The sequence below is a fragment of the Aspergillus undulatus genome (assembly GCF_047715775.1).
Source record: "Aspergillus undulatus strain CBS 261.88 unplaced genomic scaffold BDV17scaffold_2, whole genome shotgun sequence".
NCBI lineage: Eukaryota > Fungi > Ascomycota > Eurotiomycetes > Eurotiales > Aspergillaceae > Aspergillus > Aspergillus undulatus.
The window spans coordinates 62,055-84,270 of NW_027396606.1; the positions used below are offsets into that span (position 1 = coordinate 62,055).

At 49.4% G+C, this 22,216-nt stretch overlaps 6 protein-coding genes across 6 annotated transcripts; 3 read left to right on the top strand and 3 right to left on the bottom strand.

Moving 5' to 3' along the window:
- The first annotated feature begins 58 nt into the window (after window positions 1-58).
- On the top strand, window positions 59-1,932 carry BDV17DRAFT_61038 (diacylglycerol acyltransferase type 2A). The gene is made up of 2 exons (XM_073764850.1): window positions 59-546; window positions 614-1,932. The coding sequence occupies exons 1-2, from the start codon at window positions 290-292 to the stop codon at window positions 1,638-1,640; spliced, it is 1,284 nt and encodes a 427-aa protein (XP_073620431.1). The 5' UTR covers window positions 59-289; the 3' UTR covers window positions 1,641-1,932.
- BDV17DRAFT_61407 (putative kinesin family protein (KipA)) lies at window positions 1,933-5,287 on the bottom strand. Its single transcript, XM_073764855.1, has 2 exons — window positions 4,345-5,287; window positions 1,933-4,275 (listed from the first exon to the last, which is right to left on the bottom strand). The coding sequence occupies exons 1-2, from the start codon at window positions 5,093-5,095 to the stop codon at window positions 2,225-2,227; spliced, it is 2,802 nt and encodes a 933-aa protein (XP_073620432.1). The 5' UTR covers window positions 5,096-5,287; the 3' UTR covers window positions 1,933-2,224.
- Window positions 5,288-7,077: 1,790 nt separating this feature from the next.
- On the bottom strand, window positions 7,078-8,709 carry kin28 (TFIIH complex serine/threonine-protein kinase subunit KIN28). Its single transcript, XM_073764856.1, has 2 exons — window positions 8,272-8,709; window positions 7,078-8,201 (listed from the first exon to the last, which is right to left on the bottom strand). The coding sequence occupies exons 1-2, from the start codon at window positions 8,447-8,449 to the stop codon at window positions 7,183-7,185; spliced, it is 1,197 nt and encodes a 398-aa protein (XP_073620433.1). The 5' UTR covers window positions 8,450-8,709; the 3' UTR covers window positions 7,078-7,182.
- Window positions 8,692-9,918, top strand: BDV17DRAFT_250071 (mitochondrial 37S ribosomal protein mS41). The gene has a single exon (XM_073756293.1). The coding sequence runs from the start codon at window positions 8,937-8,939 to the stop codon at window positions 9,681-9,683; it is 747 nt and encodes a 248-aa protein (XP_073620434.1). The 5' UTR covers window positions 8,692-8,936; the 3' UTR covers window positions 9,684-9,918.
- Window positions 9,919-10,130: 212 nt separating this feature from the next.
- On the bottom strand, window positions 10,131-14,551 carry BDV17DRAFT_278809 (cytochrome P450; the record flags this gene model as incomplete). The annotated part of the gene is made up of 9 exons (XM_073759600.1): window positions 10,131-10,202; window positions 10,299-11,318; window positions 11,374-11,571; window positions 11,634-11,884; window positions 12,381-12,932; window positions 13,069-13,225; window positions 13,293-13,885; window positions 13,941-14,451; window positions 14,510-14,551. 9 exons carry the CDS (start codon window positions 14,549-14,551, stop codon window positions 10,131-10,133), a joined length of 3,396 nt encoding a protein of 1,131 aa, XP_073620435.1.
- Window positions 14,552-14,852: 301 nt separating this feature from the next.
- On the top strand, window positions 14,853-22,058 carry stt4 (1-phosphatidylinositol 4-kinase STT4). The gene is made up of 11 exons (XM_073764862.1): window positions 14,853-15,359; window positions 15,415-15,601; window positions 15,663-18,356; window positions 18,404-18,512; window positions 18,593-18,730; window positions 18,783-19,152; window positions 19,207-19,578; window positions 19,636-19,891; window positions 19,941-20,138; window positions 20,187-20,474; window positions 20,524-22,058. The coding sequence occupies exons 1-11, from the start codon at window positions 15,352-15,354 to the stop codon at window positions 21,811-21,813; spliced, it is 5,910 nt and encodes a 1,969-aa protein (XP_073620436.1). The 5' UTR covers window positions 14,853-15,351; the 3' UTR covers window positions 21,814-22,058.
- The last annotated feature ends 158 nt before the right edge of the window (window positions 22,059-22,216 follow it).

Consider the following 22,216-nt stretch of genomic DNA (forward strand, 5'->3'; position numbering starts at 1 on the left):
TGAATGAGGTTCTATTCTTTGTGGTCAAGGTAGGCAAGTTCGGACTTGACAAGTAAAAAGGCCACCAGAGATTTCGATCTTAATCTATTCCCTTAATCGGGGGCGGCGTAGTTGTACCGGCCCGCATGCTCGGCATGGTGGGACGTATGACGACATTGTAGCTCCGGCCTCTCAAAGTCTCACACCTGACGGGGTAGATGGCGCTTCATCCAGCTTCTCACTTAACGGAACTTTTCGGACTGCCGCACCACACTCGGAAGTTTATCAGACCCGTCCCTCACTTCCTGCCATGGCGGATGCATCTCTGCATAAAGAGAATGCAGCAAAGTCTTCTGCCGCGAAGGCTGATTCCCCAGATGGCTCCCACCGGCCACGCAATGGCAAGATAACCAGAGAAATGCAGGAACCACAAAGCGGGGTACTTAGAAAGAACAGCGGCAATGTTAAGAATGGGTTGTGGAGAAATCCAGACTATACGCATGAGTCGACTCAAGGCACCAAGTCGGAAGCTCCTCGACGAGCCTCAAAGGGCTATGAAAAATATGGGTATGTTCAGGCATGGCTTCATCAAGGGCCTCATTCTATCTGGGAATCGCTGACAGCAATGATCCAGGATCCACTGGGCGCCGCTTAACATTCGTCTCGAACGCCGATTGCAAACACTCGTGGTCCTTTGCCATACCCTGACGATTGCTATATGCCTAGGAGTCTTCTTTTTCACCTGTGCCATACCCTTGACATGGCCTCTTCTGCTGCCGTACTTAATTTATATATCACTGTTCTCGGACGCAGCGACGTCGGGCTCCTTGAAGTATCGAAGTGATTTCCTGCGGTCTCTTCCCGTCTGGTCGCTCTATGCCTCGTATTTTCCGGCCCGTCTACATCGCTCAGAGCGTCTCCTACCGACCAGGAAATATATATTCGGGTATCATCCGCATGGAATTATATCTCTTGGTGCATTTGCAGCATTCTGTACCGAGGCACTCAAGTTCTCTCGACTTTTCCCCGGCATAACCAACACTCTACTCACACTGGATTCCAATTTTCGAATCCCATTCTATCGAGAATATGCTCTTTCCATGGGGCTCGCAAGCGTCTCGCGCGAATCATGCGAGAATATTCTCAGCAAAGGTGGAGCAGACGGCGAAGGAATGGGACGTGCTATAACAATTGTCATAGGTGGTGCGCGGGAATCCCTCAATGCATCCCCAGGCTCACTGCGTCTTGTCCTTAAGCGGCGCAAGGGATTCATCAAATTAGCAATTCGCACTGGTGCTGATCTTGTTCCTGTGATAGCATTTGGTGAGAATGATCTGTATGAACAAGTTCGCTCGGACAGTCACCCCATCATCCACAAGTTTCAAATGTTAGTGAAACAGACTCTGGGATTTACTGTTCCATTGTTTCACGCTCGAGGTGTTTTCAACTATGATGTCGGTCTGATGCCATACCGACGACCGTTGGATATTGTTGTCGGCCGCCCTATTCAAGTCGTTCAACAGCAAGACAGGAACAAAATCGATGACGACTACATAGATCAACTTCATTCTGAGTATGTGAGAGAGCTCGAACGGCTGTGGGAAGAATGGAGAGATTCTTATGCCAGGGACAGGGTCTCTGATATTGAAATAGTGGCCTAGTAGACAATTGACTCGGAGTGCGATTGAATCTCACTTGTTTTATAGCTCGTGCGAATGCATCAATATCCATCGTCCATCGGGAACCTCAAACAGGCACCATGTATCTAATATTGGAGAGCAACATTGTGAATCTGTACTATAGGTGGACTACCTCCCTGTCCGTGTAGCGCCAAAAACCAAGGAATCATCGTCGGACATCAAGCAGGAAAATCTATGACCCTACCAGATACTCAGCCATAGACAGAGAATCGAGATAGATAAGCGAAACGATCAATAAGCGGTATGACGGTAAAGAAATGTATGTGGTCATTATCTTCAAATGTGCACTTATCTTTATCCTCGTCAGAACAAGCTCAAGATGAGCCACTGGCCAGTGCAACCTAGTACAAAGAACAAGACAATAGCCACTGAGGCAATAAGCGTACCAAAAGACAACCTGGGTATCTGAAAAATGAGGCAAACGAAGAGAATTAACAGCGGTCAGGAAAAAGACGGACAAAAATCAAACCATAACGGACACCGGGTCAGAATCTGGTTTTAGTATTATGTAAGTTGTTGTAAGAGGCGCAAAATGCAGATGCAGACTAGGCTTCCTGGCGGTTTCCCGAAGGTGCTGTGTCTGGCGGCGCTGGGTTTAGTCCTGGAAGCGGTTGGTTTGACTCGGATGTCCTGTGACTCCTAGGGGCGACTCGGACGCTCCCTCGCGAACCTTTTATCAGATGGCCGCTTTCCACTCGATCCTGAATCATTTCATCGAGGATTCTAGATACTTCGTCCATACTCTTCCTCTTCGTACCTGATTCCGCCTCAGCCGGAGACGTTTGGCGGTTCGCAGCTGAGTCAGGTGCCGGTGATTCTCTATTCGGAGAACTAGACCTATTATCCTTGCTGCTGTTTGACTGAGTCTCTAACGTGAGCTGAGCCAGGTCTCGATGCCGAGCAGCGGAGCGAAGAGCTGTAAGCATTCGATCCTTGTCATCCAGCTGTAGGCGAAGTTCATTGATTTCCATGTCCTTTTCTCGCAATTGAGCCAGAAGATCGGAGTTATCCGAAGAACTGCCCGACTTGATGCCCATGGACATGCGGGAATGGCTGGATCGCCGAGCCTGGAGCAGGCGCCTCTCTAAGGTAGCAATATATCGGTTTTTATCGGTGAGGTCGGCTTGAAGGGCTGTGATTTGTCTTTGAGCGCTTGCCTTCCCGTCCGCGAATTCACCCATGGTATCTTCCTCATCATCATTACCAAGAGGTAACTGCATGGGGAAATCCTGGCTGTGGATGGAAAGGAAAGAGACCGGTCGCATAGATGAATGCCCGTAAGCTCCCAATGTGGATTGGCTCACGGAAGAGCGTAGGGAGCGAGTTCCCGGATCTATAGAAGACATCCTGGACAGCCGGCCGAGAGCAGACATGGCGCCCTGCGTATTGACACCTGTAGACTTCGAACTGAGAATAAGTCGATTCAAATGCTCTATACGTTCCTTCAGTGCGGTTCGAGCCAGCTGCATCTCCAGCATTTGCTCTTCGTGCCGTTCATGTGCTTCCTGCTCCAGTTTTTGCTCCTCCAACTTTAGCTCCTTCTCGGCTTGGACTTTCGTTTGACTCTCAAGCTGGCCACGCAGAGCCTGAATCTCCATACGGTAGCGCTCAAGCAGCACGCGGCTGCCTGCATCGCCACCACCACCGCCAAACGCCTCCTCTGCTCGTTTGGCGTGGCTAACGATATTATTTTTAGCCCGAGCTGCAAATTTTAAGGTGTTCAAGGTCTCGCCCGAGTTCACGTTTGCTAAACTGCCCAATTGGACGGTGCAAAGGATACTGACGAGTGAATTGCCAGACAAAGCTGGCTGTAACAATCTCGTCAGCTTACTGTCACGAAACGGCAGGTGCTTGCCCTCCTTATCTGCCGAAGCCCCAGACTTGTCTTTGGTCTCGGAGAGTCTGGAGATGATAGTTCCCAGAGTGAGAAGACTTTTATTGATATGTGCACCTTCAGTTCGTCGTTCCTTATCGTCCGCTGCTCGCTCGGATCCTGCAAGATCGATCAAGCTGAGTGTTGATACTCGAACTCCACCAGGTGCCAGACCGGATCTTCTGTCTTGGGCTGCCCCTGCGGGCACTCGCTCCCTACTTTCGACGACAATTTGGACCACTGCATGACTTCGCGAGCTGCGGGCATTGAATTGAGTACTGCCTGTCCTCCTCGCATGATCCCCTCTAGCGATAACACGGAGAAGTTGGGTCGGACTTTGCACAATCTCCTCCTTCAAGGGCGTAGCGTACACGCCTCGTTTGCTATCCTCGCGTAGCTTGATCTCCTCTTGCTGGGCAGTAGCAGGTCCCATAGAGGCCGAAAGAAGGTCGTGGATCTTCTCATTGTATATTTCGAGATAACTGACGCGAAGTAAAAATTCTCGATGCGGAGTCTCTCTGATGAACGAGAATATGTCTGTGATAGCCAATGGTATCACGCCGGGAGATGTTGCAGTTCCCTGCATAGAGAAGGTTTTTCCAGTTCCAGTCATACCATAAGCGAAGACAGTGCCATGATATCCCTCCATTACCCTCCTCACCAGACGTTTGGCAGCGGAGTCATAAACCCGAGCATTATTTTCGACTGCGGAAAAGACGTTATCTGCCAACAGAGAAACATGCACGTTAGCCAACAATCCTGAAAATCCAGGCGGAGAATATTTTGCCTTACCGTAGTAGTAATCGCCGCCCTCCTTCCCATTATAAACAAGCAAGGCCCGACGGGCATCCACCATCCATTCGGCGTTGGCGGTGCTCTCGCCACTGACGTTCGGGCGCACCCTTACGCTGACTATGACATTGCCCTTTGTTTCCTTTGTTTCCTTCGACTTAGCATTGGTCTTAGACGTATTCGTCGCTTCATCACCGTCCTCGAAAGTGGTAGCGCTTGTTGAGTACGACCCCTCAGCAGAAGAACTCCTACTTTGCGAAGGTGAGGCATCCATGTCGATGTTAGAAATAGACCTGCCTTCTCCCACACTAAGCAACGAATGAGTTTTCGAGCTCCTTTGGCTAGCTGTTCCGCCGCTAGGTCTGGAGCCTCTCTTTGACTTCACGCTCCCTGATGATTGTAGACCATGTGGGGCTGTTATTGAGGATGCAGTAGATGGGCGACTCCCTTGCTTTGGCGGCTGAGGGAATGCCGCGATGCTAATTGTTCTTCGCAAAGACTTGTCAGGGCTGCTGGGAACTCTAGCCGCCGAGGTTGACCTAGGAGCACTGATATTCGTCGTCGAAGTGGCGAGCGGAGATTTGGGTGTTGCCCTAGGGCTGGATGGTGTGCGTAATTTGGAAGGAGAAGCTGCCCTTGAGGACTCAGAGGGGGCAGGAAGACTTTTTCTAGATTTCGGCGCTGGTAGCTGGGGCAATGCCCCCATTGGTGGGCCAGCGGATGGCCTCGATGGCTGCGGTAGTGTGGACATGGCTGGAGGGTAAAACGAAGAATAATCTCAATGTCAGACCCGCCGAAGTAGATGCTTGGAGCGGTAGTTGGTATGCGCGCGGAGTCAGACAAATTTTGTCAACATGGGTGATGAAGACATGGAGGAAAGGTAGAATCACGACACACTGTAATGAGCGCAACGTTAGTTACTAAACTAGGACAAATGAAGAGCTGGTGCTGATTGTAGTCATGAGAAATTCGGGAGCTGTGACACTGGGGGTGAATGCAATGCGATGTTTGCTGCTCCTTGTTAGGTACCAAATGCCCAGAGACACAGTTTCATTTTCGCATTGAATTCAAGGAAAAAGAAGGAGGGGCCACGCATTGTCCTCGCGCAACCGAGCTGGGATGGAAATGTGAACCAACCTAGAAGCGTAGTTGAAGAGAGATCAATCTCAGGTATTCGTTCGCCTGCCGAAGGTACGAAGGTATAATATCTCTCAGACCAGTTACGTGGTCCGAAAATGCGCCTTATTCTCTGGAATCATTCATGCGGCGATCGCGACTAGGTGCCGGGACAGGTAAAGAACGAAGTGAGCCGGATGATGCCCAGGGAGGGGTGTTTGCTGGATTAATGTACGAGGGGAACGGTCCAGTGCCAGGAGATAATGAGTTGTCCTCGAGGATGAGAGCCGTGTCTCCCTGCAAATGATCGAAGGAGGCGATGTTTTCTGTGTTCGTGATTTGCGAGTGATTTCGGATGAGAGAACGCCCCTGGTCAAGCGCAACGGGGAGGACCTCCAGGGGTATTCGCGTTTCTATGCGTGAGACGGGGTTGCAAGAGAGAAGCGAGAGTGGAAAGAATTGGATGGACTTGACATTATCATTGCCGTGATATGTACAGTGGTAGGTGGTGAACAGCAGGAGCAGTGGTTATCACCCCACCCCACACTGTCGCGGAGCCTGAGAGGTTGGCCCCAGTGATTACCATATTATGCTTTGGATCCCCTGAAGTTTGTATACTGCTGCTAGTGCTGGTCTAGGCAAGGAGCACGTCCCGCGCGCGGTGAATCGTGATTGAATAATAATATTACTGTCTACGACTCATCTACAAGCTTCCCCTCTACCTTCCCCTTCCTCCTCGAAAGGAGAAGCTCATCCCTCGAAGGTTATGGCATCCCAAGATGCCGATACCGCTCTTCCGGTTACCTATTTTGATTGGTGTTCATTTTCTGCCCGCAAAACACGAGTCGGAGGTTGGGTCGTGTCGAGTACAGACCCATGGATCCTCATTTCGTTCAGATCAAGTGGTGCGGATCTTAGATTGCTCCATGCAACAGGCGTTTCTGAGTTACAACGACGCACATATTTAGCTACATCTATGTACTATCTACATCTCAAACGGCACATAGCTAAGCTGAAGTGCAACGCTTGGGCGGTACGATTTCAAATGCGGTCCTCTCATCCTGGCGTCTTGGGAACACATATTACTCGTTGATATGTGATCATTCCTTAACTTGAACGGTCATGGGTTTGCTGATCTCATTATTCTCCCACCGAAGCCTTTCGCTCCTAGGCCAATAGGGGACCAATCTTGCTCGATAAGCCCCGAATTTACCCCTGGCGCAAAGAAAAAAAAAAGGCACAAGGGAGAAAAGGGGGCCAATCACCGCCAAGGTCTGTGAATGCCCCCCGACACCCCGACTCCCGACTTCCGAGGCTCCAACTGGTGCGCTAAGGTAGTACCGGAGAAGCTTTGACTGTGACAGTGTGATTGTAATAATACTGCACGACTAAACCACAACCAGATATCTTGTCGAAACCGCCTCAAGTCGAACGACTCATTATCCTGGCTTCCAAAGCTCGAAGAGTTCGACCGGGAGTGGCAGTCAAGTTCATGCCTCCACTTTTCTTTCATGTCAGGAGCATCGAGTCTGTTTCCCAGTGTCCTATGCAGCGTCGGAGTACAATCCTGGTACTCCGCACCAGACCGGCAACGGCGCGTTTCGTCGCGGCACACTGTTGGATCCCTTTCTGCGCTGCTGTTATACCCTCAAATGCGAAGGGCGACCGCTCGCGGGGCAGATGCGGTTCTTAAACTCTTCGGGAAAAGGTATATAGCTCGGTCTATCGTTTCATTGCGCTGAAATCCAACTGCCGAGCAGCATTTTTGAACTGGTCGTCAAGCTCACCCCCACGCCTAGTCAAGTCGTCTCCCATTTTCTTCGTGCCGTCTGACTTTCGCGGAAGGTCTTCTTTCTTTGTCGGCCTGGGCTCCGTCGTCCACCAACTGTGCTGGAGAGCTTGATAGGCGGTGCTCCTCTTCCTCGGATCTAACGTGCACATAGACATCAGAAGGTCCGCGCCCACAGAACCAGCCGTCGGAAATTGCCTAAGAAAGAAGTCTCGGCCTTGTACGGGGACAAGATGATTGCTATCTGTCGGAATGTAATTTGGTAGCTTTGATACACCGGGCCAATTTTCCTCTGTTGGCGTGCCGAAGGCTTCACAAATTTTGGTGATTTGGTCGAGGTCCGAGTTACCAGCAACAAATGGGACTCGAAGGAGAAGCTCTGCGAAGACCATACCAACGGACCAGATATCGACTGCGCCCGAATATTGACGCGCACCGTAGAGAAGTTCAGGTGGTCGGTACCATCGTGTGATAACTTGGTGTGTCATGTTCAGATAAGGGTCCGCAAATGATCTAGCCAGACCAAAATCTGCTAACTTGACCTCCCCGTCGGAGGCGATGAGCAGGTTGTTTGGTTTGATATCTCGATGCAAGACAAAGTTCTCGTGACAAAACCAGACTCCCCTGGTGAGCATTCCCATCCATGCTTTCACATCAGCAGCGCCATAATGTATATCGCTATCCTTGATGAGCATCTCCAAATCACCACGCGGTAGGAACTCTAGAACCAGGTTTAGATTCTGGTCCTTAGACGAGAATACGTCATGTAGCGCGATGACGTTAGGGTGGGAAAGTTCTTGAAGATACTTCACTTCGCGTATTGCGTCCATGGATAGCCCGTCTCTATATTCAGTGTTGACCTTGATCTTCTTTATGGCGACCAACGAGGAGGGGTCAGTTCGAATGTGGCCGAGATAGACTACGGCATATGTACCTTCACCTAGCTTCTTAGCTGGAAATAGTCAGCCCGTGAAACAGAATATACGATCATGAAAGCCCCGAGTAGCTACCGTCACTCATACCTTTGATGTACTTGTGCCTGACCTCATCGTTCATTTGTTCCGTGATCTCACGGTCAGCAGCATGTTGTGGCTGGAGCGAAGGAGCCTTTGTCTGGGATGTGATCGATGGTCCGGAGGCAGCAGTTTTCTGGTGAACTATGGCTGAGGGTGACGGAGGAACCAATGGAGATACTGCCATTGTGTTCTTAGCTCAGAATGAGCCAGTTTGGCTCTGACGGTTTCGCAAGTGTCTTCTATTCTGAAGTGGTAAGTAGGTTTGCGTAGGAGAACAGTGTCAAGGTGAGATGTGTTCGAGTGATAGCACTCTGTTGGAACTGAGATCTCATCAATACGACACAGACTGCATCTCCAGGTTATCTGAAGATCGTTCAATGACGGGGCTCCAAGTTGGATGCTTGTTATGAGATGCGGAATGCCGTCGGAATTTTGTTAATCCCGGGAGATCTCAAGCTCCGCCGAAATTTCGCTCCGCATAAGGATGTCCAATTCAACAGGACGGACAAGCTGTCCCCTCCGAATCCGATCCAGCGCTTAAGTTGACGCTCAGCTATTGACGGTTGCCTGTTGGCGGCTTCCTGATTATTTATTCGAGCTTTTAGACTGGCCTACGCTCCCAACCAAAACCCGTCCTTCGGTCCTCAGGAGGCCGGGTACGCAAAGTCACCATGGCCATGCGCAACCCATTCTCAATCACCCGGACGGTCAAATCTTTCCAATTGACGCGAGAATGCCTACGAACGATACACAGGAAATCCGCGCCTCTATCCTCCGTACCCGCACCAACACCATTCGTTCCTGATGTCCAGACCTTTCTCACATTGATCGGTCGCGAGATGTCAAAACACTCCAGCAAATTCCCCTCCTGGGAGAAACTTTTTACTTTCACGTCCTCTGAGCTACGTGACGCCGGAATTGAGCCAGCACGCCAACGACGCTACCTCCTTCGGAAACGCGAGAAGTTCCGCAAAGGTATATACGGACCTGGCGGCGACCTTGAACACGTGGTGGATGGCACTGCGCAATTACGAGTCACGGAAATCCCTCTTACAGCAGCAGAAAAGGCCTCAAGAGCTGCTAGTGATTCTGCCTCAAGCTTGCTGAATTACTCGGCTACCTTGACTCCGGGAATGAAGCGGGTCATCGTCAACCTGCCACCGACTGCCACTGAGTACAAGCACGACCCTTCAAAGCCGCTCAAGAAGTTTGCACACATGAAAATCCACCGTGGATTACTGATAAAGGGCCCTTACTTACAGCCCCTTAAGGGAGCGGACGGTAGTGCAGCTCTAATTAAAGTCCAGGAGGGAATGTGGGAAGACAAGTTGGGACACAAGGTTGACGGTGGTGAGAGAAGACGGGCCGAAGTTAGAGCAAAGATGAGGGCCGAGGAAAGGAGGAAGGGTTCAGCATAGACAAGATATGTCTCCTTGCGTGATTGTACGATGGAGTTCTATTGTATTATAGCCTTTCAAATGTGTATTATTCTAGCCCCAATATCCAATTCCGCCACACTATCTAGAAAATACAGCTTCTTGAAAAACGACTTTTCCCGGTTGAATTCAGTTGTGAGGATTCTCTGGCTTGTCACAATGTTACACTGCCTGGCGACGTTTTACTGCTGGTAGATTGTGAAACATGGGAAATTTCATGATTCTCTATTATAACCAGTATCTAGTATTATCCATATGTATATTAAAACTGAAGCTACAAACAAACAGACGAAGCAAGGCCAGCCTAATATACAAGAACTGCTGTAACATAAGATCCTTGTCTCATTCAAGTGAGTCGCTTCGTAGACTCTCCTGGTCTTGATTATGTGAAGATACGAAGAGAACATGCAGCCATACGATCTGGGGATATTATTCCTTGGTGTCGCGTTGGCGCCTCTCGTACTGCACGAATGATTTGCCAGCTGGCCTTGAGAACAGGGACTGCAACTGAATTAGCGACATTCAGAGCTTCCTAGAATTTCAGTGCCTTACCGAGTAATCTGTCTCTGGGATAGATTCCTTGTCGCTCTCGTTAACAGTATCAAACTTGTACAATCTCACAAGAGCCGCGGTGATCGTAATGAGTTGGACATAAGCAAACTGCTCACCAATGCATCTGTGTCGTCCAGCGCCAAATGGAAGGTAAGGGCTGTTGGTTCCCTTGCTGACAAGGCCGTAGCCATAGTCAATCTTCTCTTCATCCTCGTTACTGTTGGCGATGGGGTTTCCATCCCAGCGGTGAGGATCCCACTTTAAGGGTTCGGGGAAAAACTCCTCAGACCTAGCGCTAACACCAGGCGAGGACAGAACGTTGTGAGAGGTTGGAATGACGTAGGATGTTCCAGGTACGGGTAGTGGGCTCTTGACTGCTCTCATGATCGAGTGGATAGGGGCATGGATGCGCAGGGTTTCTTTGATGATCTTGGAATGAAGCTCCAGCTTCTGCAAATCATCAAAAGTCAAGCGTAGATCAGAGCCCAAGACGTCGAGCTGCTCCTGGTAGAGTTCCTCCACAAGCTCTGGGTGCCGCGCAAGATGCAGAAGAATCCACGAAAGCGTCGACGAGGAGGAGTGTTGGCCAGCCATCAAGAGCGCAATCATCATATGAGCAATCTCCTGGTCAGGCAATGGAGTGCCATTCTTGTAGACACATGACATAAGGTTCCAAACCATATCTTCGGAATCTTTCTTGTCGCCCGTCTTGCGACGCTCCTTGATGATCTCAGTGTATGTCTCCGTCATCTTCCTCTGGGCGGCATCACGTCTCCGGTTGTGAGGAAGAGGGGCATAAGGGAACATAAAGTTGATCGGAGCAAAGCCCATGTCGAGGTCGTGATACAACTCCGCAAATGTCGAGTCAAACTTGTCGCGAACTTCCTTTCCTTGGAGCGAACGTGATGCGGTATAGATCGTAATCTCGGCAACCGTTTTGGAGACGTCGAATACACCCTTCGCACCCCGAAGGAGAGGCGAATTCTTAGCGAAATCGTCCACTTCAGCGGTGATCAACTGGACATAGGAGCGGAGCGCTTCAGATGTGAGGCCGTATTTCACGAACTAGGTCTTGTTTAACTCAAAATCCTCGAAAAGCCGGCATACCCAATTTTTTTACCTTTTTTTGTTCCATAAGCTTCGCATTGGGACAGTCGTATACGACATGACGCCCAAACACAGGGGTCGTCAGTGGAGAGTAGACCTCCTCAGCACACACGTCTTTCAGCTTTCCATTCAGGATGAAGTCATTACCCTTAGTACCGAGGTAAACAGTAGTCTTTTTCCCCAGAAGCACAAAGGTGAAGATATCCCCGTACTAGATTGAAGCAACACCGAGTCAGAACAGAACCGATAACGCGAATGGTATACAAGAATTACCTTTGCGCGACAGTCGAAGAAAAACTTGTAGGGGTCAATCCCATAACTGATAGTGCTGCCAATCAAGGGAAACCAGTGGAAAACGACGGGAGGCTCGTTGGGGTTTTTGAAGAGCGTTTGTCGCAAAACATTCAGCACGACAGCAACAAGAAGAAAGGAGAGTAGTCCCAACCCAGAAAGTGCCCAGACAGAGAGGGTTGAGCAACGTTCACAAACTTTGTCGAGAACAAGGGCAACGAGACCCATGATGGCTGAGGGAACGTAGTACTGCTTGAAAACAGCGAGCAATGAAGGTGATTATTATTGACAAAGGCCCTCGTTGCCTGAGACCTCCGAGGGGAAAAAAGTCGGCCCCAGATGGATCCGCGCCACGCTTGCCCCTGGAACTGACTGCATGAGAACCTTAATGTCACGCCACAACAGGGGCCGCCGCAGCCCGCGACTCACACGTCTTCTTTTACTACTACAACACGGGTCGCTGAGCAGGTACACTACATCAAATACTGTTTCCATTAAAATTAATATAGGCAGCAATATGCTGTTGTTCCCTTTTATGGACTCCACATAACATGATAAACACCTGATGAAATGCTGAACCGAATCTAGCAGCTCTCATAGTCGAGCGGCCGATACGCCTTTCCCAACAAGGTTTACCAAAAAGACCAGGACAGTAGTCAACATTGAGTCATTGAACCTAATAGCGGCTTGTCGGATCCTCCTCAAACAAAACTGGATCGCCGCGCTCACCAAGATTGACAAAGTCCTTCGGGCCGCTATTGTCATTAGGGGAGTCTTCATGTGGTTGATTAGCCCTTTGATTGTGCATGCGTTGGCCAGCAGTGTTCTTATGGTAAACCTTCACTGAGGCACCGTCTCCCGTCTGCTGCTGGCTAAAATGAACATCGTTGATAGTGCTGAGGAGTGTGCGTTCTCGCGCAATTTTCCTCTTTGAGAAATCCAACTCCCCCAGAGCGCCGGTGAGGCCGTCTGTACTATCAGCCACGCTTGGGTATTTACCTGTAAGCCAAGGATGTTCGAGACACGCGTCCACTGTGATTCTTTTGTCGACATCAACTGTAAGCATCCTGTCGATGAGGTCTAGTGCTGGGTCGCCCACGGAATCCCAATACGGAGATGGATAGTCAAATCGTCCTAACTTGATTTGCTGTGCCAGCGTGTAGGGGTTTTCCGGCGTGTAGAGTTCATCGGAGAATGGCGGGAAGCCGCACAGGCATATGTAGAGGACAACACCGAGCGACCAGATATCGACTGCTTTGGTGTACTTGCGGCGCCGAGTTTCTTGAAGAATTTCTGGAGCAACATCTACAGAATGAGCACAGATCTGATGAGATGGAGGTTGTTCAATTACTTACAGCTTGGTGTACCGCAGCTGCGTGTAAAGTAAGCTCCGTCAGCGCTTCGTCATAAAAGTGACTAGGTACTCTGGGTGTTGCAACATACAGTGTGGTCGTAAAAGAGTCTTCACCAATTATCTTAGCAAGACCAAAATCTCCCAGTTTTACGGTGAGCTTGTTGTCAGCTATGAGTATGTTCTCTGGCTTGATATCTCGATGAACGATTCCACGGTCATGCTATCCGTTCATTAGTGTCAACGTCAGACCGGTAAAATGGGGGCGGGGGGTAAGAATGAAATTTTACCAGATATTTTAGGCCTTCGAACAGTTGAAGGAAAATATGACGAGCCTCGTTTTCTGTGAATTTCTGTTTGCTGACTATCATGTTGAAAAGTTCACCTTCCGGAGCAAGTTCCAGCACGAGATATACTCCGTCGTTCTCGTCAAAGGTGTCCTTGAGGCAGAGCAAATTTCGATGACTGACGCTCATCAAAAGACCAATCTCTTGCATTAACGAATCATTTTGTGACTTCTGCGAATCTCCTGTCCGTTTCTCGAACACCTTCACGGCGTATTGAGTTCCGGTGGCGCGCTCTACGCAGAGGTAAACTGTTGCAAAATGACCTTTTCCTAGCTGCTGCAGAACTCGATACTGTTGTCGGAAGCCATTGATGTTCTTGGTCCTAGGATATCTGAAGACGAAGCGCACTTCGTCAAGAATAGTCACTTCGTCACCATCCTCTAGTTCACGATGTTTGTTTCGACCAACAATCGCATCGTTGATAAAAGTGCCGTTGCTGGACAAGTCTTCCAGGATTGCTATCGTGTCACCCCTTCTGTTTTCCGGAAACACCAGGAAATGGCGATTAGATACGGTGGGGATGTTGAGGGACAGGTCTGGGATATATTAGCGAGCCAATACTTCTGAACGAACACCCCAAGTAGTACTTACCACATTCTGGGTGTCTTCCAATCAAATAACCGCCAGGACGCTGATTAGCTTGTTTACTGCTGGTATTTTTTGCTTGCTCCTGGGGTCGTTTCTTGGTGTCAGGCTTGCCTGATGTGCCGTCTTTACAGCCATCACGCTTGCGGAGCACAAGAGCATCCCGAACCTTATCGTCAAGTGGGATCAAGTATCCCCAGACACCTTCCGCAGCTTCGTCTTCAACATCATCGGCAAACGCCCGAGGAGGGTAAACGAATTGCGAGAGTGCCTGCGTATCGCCCGGGGGTGACGAAAGTGGCTGGTAGATATCTGAATTTGATGGAGATCGCAGTCGAGCTTGACTTGGGGGAGTAGCTGTTACCTCCTTTCGCAGGTCCGTAGCCGTCGAATCATGATGTGTTAGGGGGGTAGGAAGGTAGGACTGTATGACCGGAGTCTGCGACTGTCGCTGTGAACTGATTCTCTCGGATTGTCTAGGCTTCTTCTGATCTTGTGGGTCGTGCTCTGCCGTCACCTGTAGGAACGATGAATCAGTAACTGCCTATAACACGAATTGGGACGCAATGACTTGCCCTGCTGCGCTTAAGGGAGCTCTTCTCAGTTCGCGGCACCATTGTTTCCACTGCTCACATCTATGTGCGTGCGACAGGAGCGAAACCCGCTTCAGCGGGAGTTATGATAAACCACAATGTCGAGCGGGAGCTAGAGAGTGAACAAACCCGAGATTGGCACTTCTATTTAAACATAGTTTGTGCGAGTGAGGAGGAGCAGAAGCCAGGCCAAACTCCAAGGGTTTTGGCAAAAAGCTATCTTGTTGTTGGCAAATCTGACAGGCGCCGGCCGGGGAGTTGGAGGAGAAACGCGCTACTCACGAGCCTCTCAGCCTCTCAGGTACATCATCCTACGTAACCCAGTACAAAGCAGGGGCACGGAAGGTCGATTACGTAGGAGGTCCATCTCCGTCAACTTAAGTCAAAGGCCAAGCAAGAATTATCAATGCATTCTTGATCTTCAGATGGCTTCCTGCTCGTCGATTTCACGATTTCAAGCCTTATCTTGTCTCCGTAGTCCGTACCTTAAAATGTCGAACTGACGCCCCATTTGTAGCCCTCCCACCAAAGACGGACAAACATAAACACAAAATAGCACGTAGGCTGCCAATAAATGATTCCCAATTTCTTCCAAGATCAAAGACTCATTTCCGATTCCATCAACTTTACAGGGTCAGGTACTACCGTACTACACAGAGGCCGAGGACCTAGGCCGCCATGCGCCCCACGTGGATCTTTCTCCATACATCGTCATCCCTTGGAATTTCTGGTCGATAAGGGGCGTGAGAAGAGCATCTCACAGACCGATCAGGTCTCCGCACAGCAACGTTGTCAACACTGTCCTCAGGGACTTCCATGATATAATGGATGAGTGCGCATCTCTTATGATCTGCTGCTTGAAAGCAACATTACTGACTGATGGATAGCTTTAGTCCTAGTATTCGGAGCTCCGCGTTGGAGAAGCTCGCGAAGTTAGCTGTCAACACACCAGAAGACAACCGCGATTCCGAGATTGATCGACTCACGCGACAATGTCAACATTTGACAAAGCAATCCAATGGACGACTCAATGGAGTCCTACATAGCCAGTCCCCAGTGTCCCGGGTGCCTATGGTTCGTTCACCATGAGCATCACAGAACAATCGAAATATAGTGCACAGGCTAACTATAGAAGGATACCCGAGAGCTATGTGTCTTAGTATCATTATGCAAAGCGGCGCATTCGGTTATCAAAGAAGAGCATGCCACGCGGTTGGTTTCCCAGTTGTCTCATTACCTACCGGAGTCCCATGGTCAGCTTTTCCGACCTTCGCCATTTCTGCACGATATCAAGCCGTCTCCGTGGGAAGCACTTTCTTATCACCTCACAATCGCCCTTCTTCGTCTTGGAACAGAATACCTGCCCTTGCGACAGGTCGTCCTCAGTTCTGTTGACGAGTATCTATACAATTGTGCCGAGGCGATCAATGTTCTAGTTTCCGCATCGCCCTCCAGTCCCGCAGAGAACGCCCTTGGCTCCGTTGAAGAGTCCGTCAATATATTGGCTATTTGCGTCTCCATTGTTGGGTTTCTGGAGGCCGCAGCCAAATTCAGTTCGTTCTGGACTGCCAGCGAGAAACTGCGGCTGGTAGACCAGATGCGGTCAATGTTCTCAGAAAACTTCATGGTTGCCATCGAAACTGCATCGTCGACAGTGCGCAGTACAGGGATCTCGGATAATACGCTTCGAGATTGGAGGAAATATACTCGCCGCTATACCACCAATGGTCGTCCATTGGGGGCTATGCTCCTGCAGGAAGGTTACATGCGATTTATCAAATCTTGCGTCACATCTCTTATTGGAGCACAGAATATGTCAGATGATGAACTTCTGGATGATTATGTGGACGGTGTGGGCATCGCTAGGAGTCACGATGAGGCCGAGATCGCCCTCATCAGTCGCTTAACCGGCATCATCGCTGATGAGATTCAGCTTCTGGAAGACGGGTCCGATTACCTGCAGGTTGGCTCGCCTTGGCAGCAGCGACTGGCTTTTTCTGTCAAGGCTCTAGCACTCACGGGCTACCTCAATTGTATCATTATCAGCGAGGATACAGCGAATAGCGATGACTTTCTGTCATGGCTGGAGGATACCCTTATAGATACAAACCAAATGTCGTGTGTCGAACTCGCGACCACCACTTTGAAGTGCATAACCATCGTCTCCCGAATGTCTGTCAACAGTGCGTCGTCTGGAAGCCGTTCACTCTTGCGATTCATTGTCGAAGGCGGTACACATGCAGGAAGCATAGGGTCCGTTGCTGCACAATGTCTTTCCCAAATTCTTGGAGTTCTTTCCCAAGACTCCGTTATTACAACACTTTACTCCCTAGGCAATGTCCTAAGTCCCGGATCTGGCACTGACAAGCCATACCCGGGACAGGCGAACAAAGAAACTGCAGGGCTCGCCCTCACCCAATTTCAACAAGGCAAAAATAGCAGTATAGCTTCTCTTTCTGTGAGCGAGACGGAAGACAACACGCCGTATCGCAGCATTATTCACGCCATTGTAACTATCGCAACCAGCTCTCATGATGAGCAAATCAGTGCCCTGGCCCAGTCGATGCTTCTACAAAAGATTGGAAAACTAAATACGACAGTCGATGGTTGTATAATCAAGGAGACAGCAGCGCTTTCATTAACAACCGGTCAAGCCGAATTCCAACTTCTTTTGAAGTTCTATGATCGTGCTTTCCGCGATGGAACTACCAGAGGATATGCAAATGTCGTGAATGCAGTTTCAAGCGCAATGACGTACCTTTCCGTCTCGCTGGAGAGAAACTCTCCCCTTTACAGGCTTTACCTTGTTCATCTATTGGAAAGTATAGTGAACAAAGGCGATGCAACGGACCTTGAGCATGAAAGACATAAGGATATCACCCTTGCACCAGAAGATATCAGCCCGCTCCTGAAGCCACTGGCATTACTGATCTCTTCGAACAAGGGTCCCGAGTCCCGCGCGGAGCATTATGACCAAGATGTGTCGACTTTGTTTCGGGATGCGTGGTTCAACATCGCTGTTCATGGGATCTCGCTCAGGTCGGATGTTGGACGCAATCATCTTGAGGAATTACGCTTGCTGGCAAAGTATTCCCCAACTCTTGTGCCTGAGGATCGCATGGACATGATTGAGAGTGATATTGAGCTCAACACTGTCCTTCGACGAGGCATGGGCCCCCAGCGCCATATCGATCAAAAGAAAGGGTTGGTCAGTGAGATCCCTCATCGCGAGGCTGAGATCAAGCGCCTAAGCTATCCAAAAGCGGTGTTTTTGAACGCTGCTTTGCTGCTTGAGACTCTTCGTGCACTTTCAGGGACTTGCACAAAGTCTTTGAGCTATTTCCGGGATCCGGCTTTAGCTACCAATGAAATGGCTAGCTGTATGACTGCTATTGCCGATAAGGTTGTTGGCTGTTACCTTAGATTAACACTGTCTAGAAGACGCGAGAAATTCTCCGTCCCATATCTATCGAAGGAGCTAGCAGGCTTCTTCTTAGCCTGCTGCCACCGCATAGAAAGGATTCAAAAGGTGGCTATCCTCTGCGCAAACAGAATTATTCTAGAGTGCCCATCAGCCCTGTGTGAGAAACACTCGCTGTTCGCGTTGCTCGAGCTCCTCACTGTCGTATGGCGGTCATGCCTCGAGGAAGAACTTGATGAATTCGAATGGAAACCTTCATTCACATCACTCATAGGTCATGTCAGAGTGGATCTTCCCGACAATTATGGTTACAGAAGAAAGACCCTTGATGTACTGCTTGAGAGGGCAAAGGCATGGATAATAGCAGTCATGGACATTGCGCCTCTTGATATCAAGGGCCTCCTTCAGGCATGTTTCTTGGCTCACAAGAAATACATATACTGACAGGAAGACAGACCTATCTCTCTGCATCCGATGACCATGACGGTAACAGCGACGTGTCAATGGGCCGGTCGTTTGCGCTTGAAATGGGTTCTCTCATACCACAAACCGACCATCGACTCGGTAAGTGTCTTCGTCGTTCGTAGGAATCATGAAAGATGTCTTTCAGGCATAGCTCGGACATTGCTTACCTTTAATCTTAGGATCTCTCGAAAACTATGGCGTGTCCAGAATTAACGTCGCTTCCAATTTCATTGCCCAGCATACAGCCCGTCAAAAGTACCGTCGCACTGATAGCCTTAGTACCGACGTTCCGTATTGGACAGGTCGTGAAGATACTGGTGAGTTCTGATACGGCTTATACCTCGGCTTCTTCAACTAATGGCAAGGGAGAAGGTCGCAATTCTATTATCTCGCCATCATCTTCGTTCGAGTCGACTAAGAGCATGGAAGATGTTTTAGTGAGGATTTACAATGCAATAAAATCAGGAAGTCAAGTCACTCTTCCTGAGGTGCGAGATGCTTTGGAGCGGGCCGCTGCTATAGTCAGTGGCAGCAATGCTGCTCACGCTGCTATTGCTCATTCTCTGGTTTCACTGCCATTTCAAATATTCTCTAGAGAGTCTATCAACATTGGTGTCTCACTTTGGTTGGGTGTGGTGCACGAAAATCCCCGTTTGGAACCAACAATCCTATTCGGAGTGGTTCAGGAATGGGAAACAACGATATTACGCAGGCAGGGACTGTTTGACCCGTCGTTCAAGTAAGTATAGAACGCAGAATCTGCCAATACGATACTGATGTGTAACTCTTCTAGTCATGTCGATCCCATGTATGCCGAAATTGAGCTCTTGCCGACAAACAAGGATTCGATGCTCCAACATCAGAAGCTAGCACAAAATATTCTTGCACCACACTTACAGACTATTCAATTCTTTGAGAGTCATTTCAATGCTGTGCGGCTGGGCAACGCTCAGACTCAGCGTTTGTTTTGTCGGTTCATTGACCGCACGACGGTTGGTCTCTTACACGCCAGTAACCATCCGCTGGCCCGAGAATTGCACTTCCGCATTATTTGTTTCTGTCTCAAAGTGCTCAGGCATTGCACATGTTTCGACAATGTCACGTTGTGGAGACTGAAACATCAAACCTTGTCGGCTGCTCTTAGCTGGTTTAAACATCCGCCCAGGTGAGCTTAATCCTATTTGTACTAGCTGGAACCTATCACTTATACTTGAGTACCTAGGTGGTCCTACGGGGGCAACCGATTGCAGCTCAAGGCCGAAGATAAGATTCTGAACGATGTTATAGCTGCGTTGGCAGATGCGTCTAATGCCGGCAGCGCCACTCGATGGCCTTATACATCGCTACAAGCGAAACAGGATCTTCTTCAGGTGCTTTTGGAGAACGAAAGATTGCGGCTCAAGGTCTGGCTGTTTCCTCTGGATCCGGATCGAAAGCATAACGTTTCTCAATCTCCTCTCAGCAAACATCTCACAGAGGTAGGTTCAAGGGCTGTAACCTTGCTGGCGCGTGCTAAAGTTGTTGCAGGAGAATATGCTGCGGATCGCCTGGGCCGAGAGCCCAGGGCTGGCTATTCAACTTGCGACAAGATTCTCATCTCCTAAAATTAGCCAGGATCTTCGCAAGCTACTCCTTATCTTCCCTGAAAAAGCTATCGATGAGCCAAGCAGTCTTGAAATCCTGTTTGAATCGACGCTCCCAGCCGATGTTTCCTCCCAACTGAAGGTGCGTGAAACGCAGACCATCGATTGTGACACATACTAACTCTCTCAGTACTTGCTATACTGGGCTCCCGTCAACCCAATTGAAGGGTTGACCTACTTCTTGCCTGCGTACGGGAATCACCCATTCATCTTACAGTATGCAATGAAAGCTCTAGAGAGCCACTCCCTTGATGTCCGGTTTTACTTTGTCCCACAACTGGTACAAGCTCTGCGCTATGATGCTCTAGGCTATGTCGAACGGTACATCCTAGAAACAGCGAAACAGTCCCAATTGTTTGCACATCAAGTGATATGGAACATGAAAGCCAACTCATATAAAGACGAAGATTCTCAAATAGTAAGTGGGAAGAAGACTAATAGGGTACATCGCGCTAACAGGCGATTAGCCGGATCCCCTTAAACCGACTTTGGATCGGTTCATGGATAACCTGATCGCAAGCTTCACGGACGATGAGCGGGAATTCTACGAACGGGAGTTCTCATTCTTTAACGAGATCACTGGTATCTCGGGCAAGCTCCGCCCATATATCAAGAAAAGCAAACCGGAAAAGAAGGAAAAAATCGAGGAGGAACTCCGCAAAATCAAAGTTGAAGTTGGCGTCTATCTCCCAAGCAACCCTGACGGTGTCGTGGTTGGGATCGATCGGAAATCTGGAAAGCCTCTGCAAAGCCACGCAAAGGCGCCTTATCTGGCGACTTTTAGGATCCAGAAAACCCGAACACAATACGAAGGCGGTGCCAACGCCTTAGGATCGGCTTCTGCTAATCCGAACGAACTGATCAAGCCATCGCACAACCGCAATAACTCGCACCAGGAGACTTATGAGGTCTGGCAATCGGCCATATTCAAGGTTGGAGACGACTGCCGTCAAGATATGTTAGCTTTACAGATGATTGCCGCTTTTCGGGGTATTTTTGCTAATATCGGACTGGATGTCTGGGTGTTCCCGTATCGGGTGACTTCTACGGCACCAGGATGTGGTGTCATTGATGTCCTACCAAATTCGATTTCCCGGGATATGCTCGGACGTGAAGCGGTCAACGGCTTGTATGACTACTTCGTTTCCAAGTATGGAGGCGAAGATTCAATTCAATTCCAGGAAGCGCGGACGAACTTCGTCAAGAGCATGGCCGCCTATTCCGTCATTTCGTATCTAATGCAGTTCAAAGATCGACACAACGGCAATATCATGTTCGATGACGCTGGTCATATCATTCATATTGACTTTGGGTTCTGCTTTGATATTGCACCCGGTGGTGTACGCTTCGAGCGGGCACCGTTCAAGCTCACTTCGGAAATGGTAGCCGTGATGAGTGGCAATCCACACTCGCACGCCGGCGGCGGTGGCTCAAGCAGTGGACGTTTACCAGGAGCGTCTCACAACCCCACACAAACTCAGGCATACAAGTGGTTTGAGTCTTTGGTCGTGAAGGCATTCCTAGCGTCTCGGCCGTACAGTACCAAGCTGTCCCATATTGTGTCGTTGATGCTGGACAGTGGCTTGCCCTGCTTCAAGCCCGAGACACTCAAGCATTTCCGCGACCGCTTCGTCCTCGAAAAGAGTGAAAGAGAAGCGGCCGAGTTCATGCGAGAGCTGGTGCGCAAGTCTTACATGAGTATGTCTACGAAGGGATATGATCAGTTCCAGCTCCTCACAAACGGCATTCCTTATTAGAGTGGGAGCTGTGTAGATTGCATGTTACTATCGTCCTGTTTTTACATGGTATATAGTGCGTTTATAATACATTGATTGTTCTGTACATGATGCCGGAATAGAGAAATTCACCGACTCCGGGGGGAAAATGGCGAGTGGAATCCTGACGTCACGACTACTTCTCCCGGTGCTGCAGCCGCGACTTCTGTACAACCAGTCAACCGCACCCATTGAACCAGATTCCAATAGCGATTCGCAGAATGGCAAAGTTTAGACTTTCCGGGCTTGACATCCTCAGCCATGCTATCGTCATCGCATTCGGGTTCTCTTGCCTCCCTGACCCCTGAAATCACTAGAATACATGCTGTTAAATGACATAAATACTCCTCTGTTCTTTGTTACGCTTCCTTGCCCCCCTAAACCA

Bases quoted from the DNA above. Each gene is read 5' to 3' on its own strand.
- BDV17DRAFT_61038 (XM_073764850.1), top strand. From the start codon at position 290: ATGGCGGATGCATCTCTGCATAAAGAGAATGCAGCAAAGTCTTCTGCC. The intron at 547-613 runs GTATGTTCAGGC...GCAATGATCCAG, and splicing joins AAGGGCTATGAAAAATATGG to GATCCACTGGGCGCCGCTTA.
- BDV17DRAFT_61407 (XM_073764855.1), bottom strand. From the start codon at position 5,095: ATGTCCACACTACCGCAGCCATCGAGGCCATCCGCTGGCCCACCAATG. The intron at 4,276-4,344 runs GTAAGGCAAAAT...CTCTGTTGGCAG, and splicing joins GGGCGGCGATTACTACTACG to ATAACGTCTTTTCCGCAGTC.
- kin28 (XM_073764856.1), bottom strand. From the start codon at position 8,449: ATGGCAGTATCTCCATTGGTTCCTCCGTCACCCTCAGCCATAGTTCAC. The intron at 8,202-8,271 runs GTATGAGTGACG...GACTATTTCCAG, and splicing joins CAGGCACAAGTACATCAAAG to CTAAGAAGCTAGGTGAAGGT.
- BDV17DRAFT_250071 (XM_073756293.1), top strand. From the start codon at position 8,937: ATGGCCATGCGCAACCCATTCTCAATCACCCGGACGGTCAAATCTTTC.
- stt4 (XM_073764862.1), top strand. The intron at 19,892-19,940 runs GTAGGTTCAAGG...AAGTTGTTGCAG, and splicing joins TCAGCAAACATCTCACAGAG to GAGAATATGCTGCGGATCGC. The intron at 20,475-20,523 runs GTAAGTGGGAAG...ACAGGCGATTAG, and splicing joins AAGACGAAGATTCTCAAATA to CCGGATCCCCTTAAACCGAC.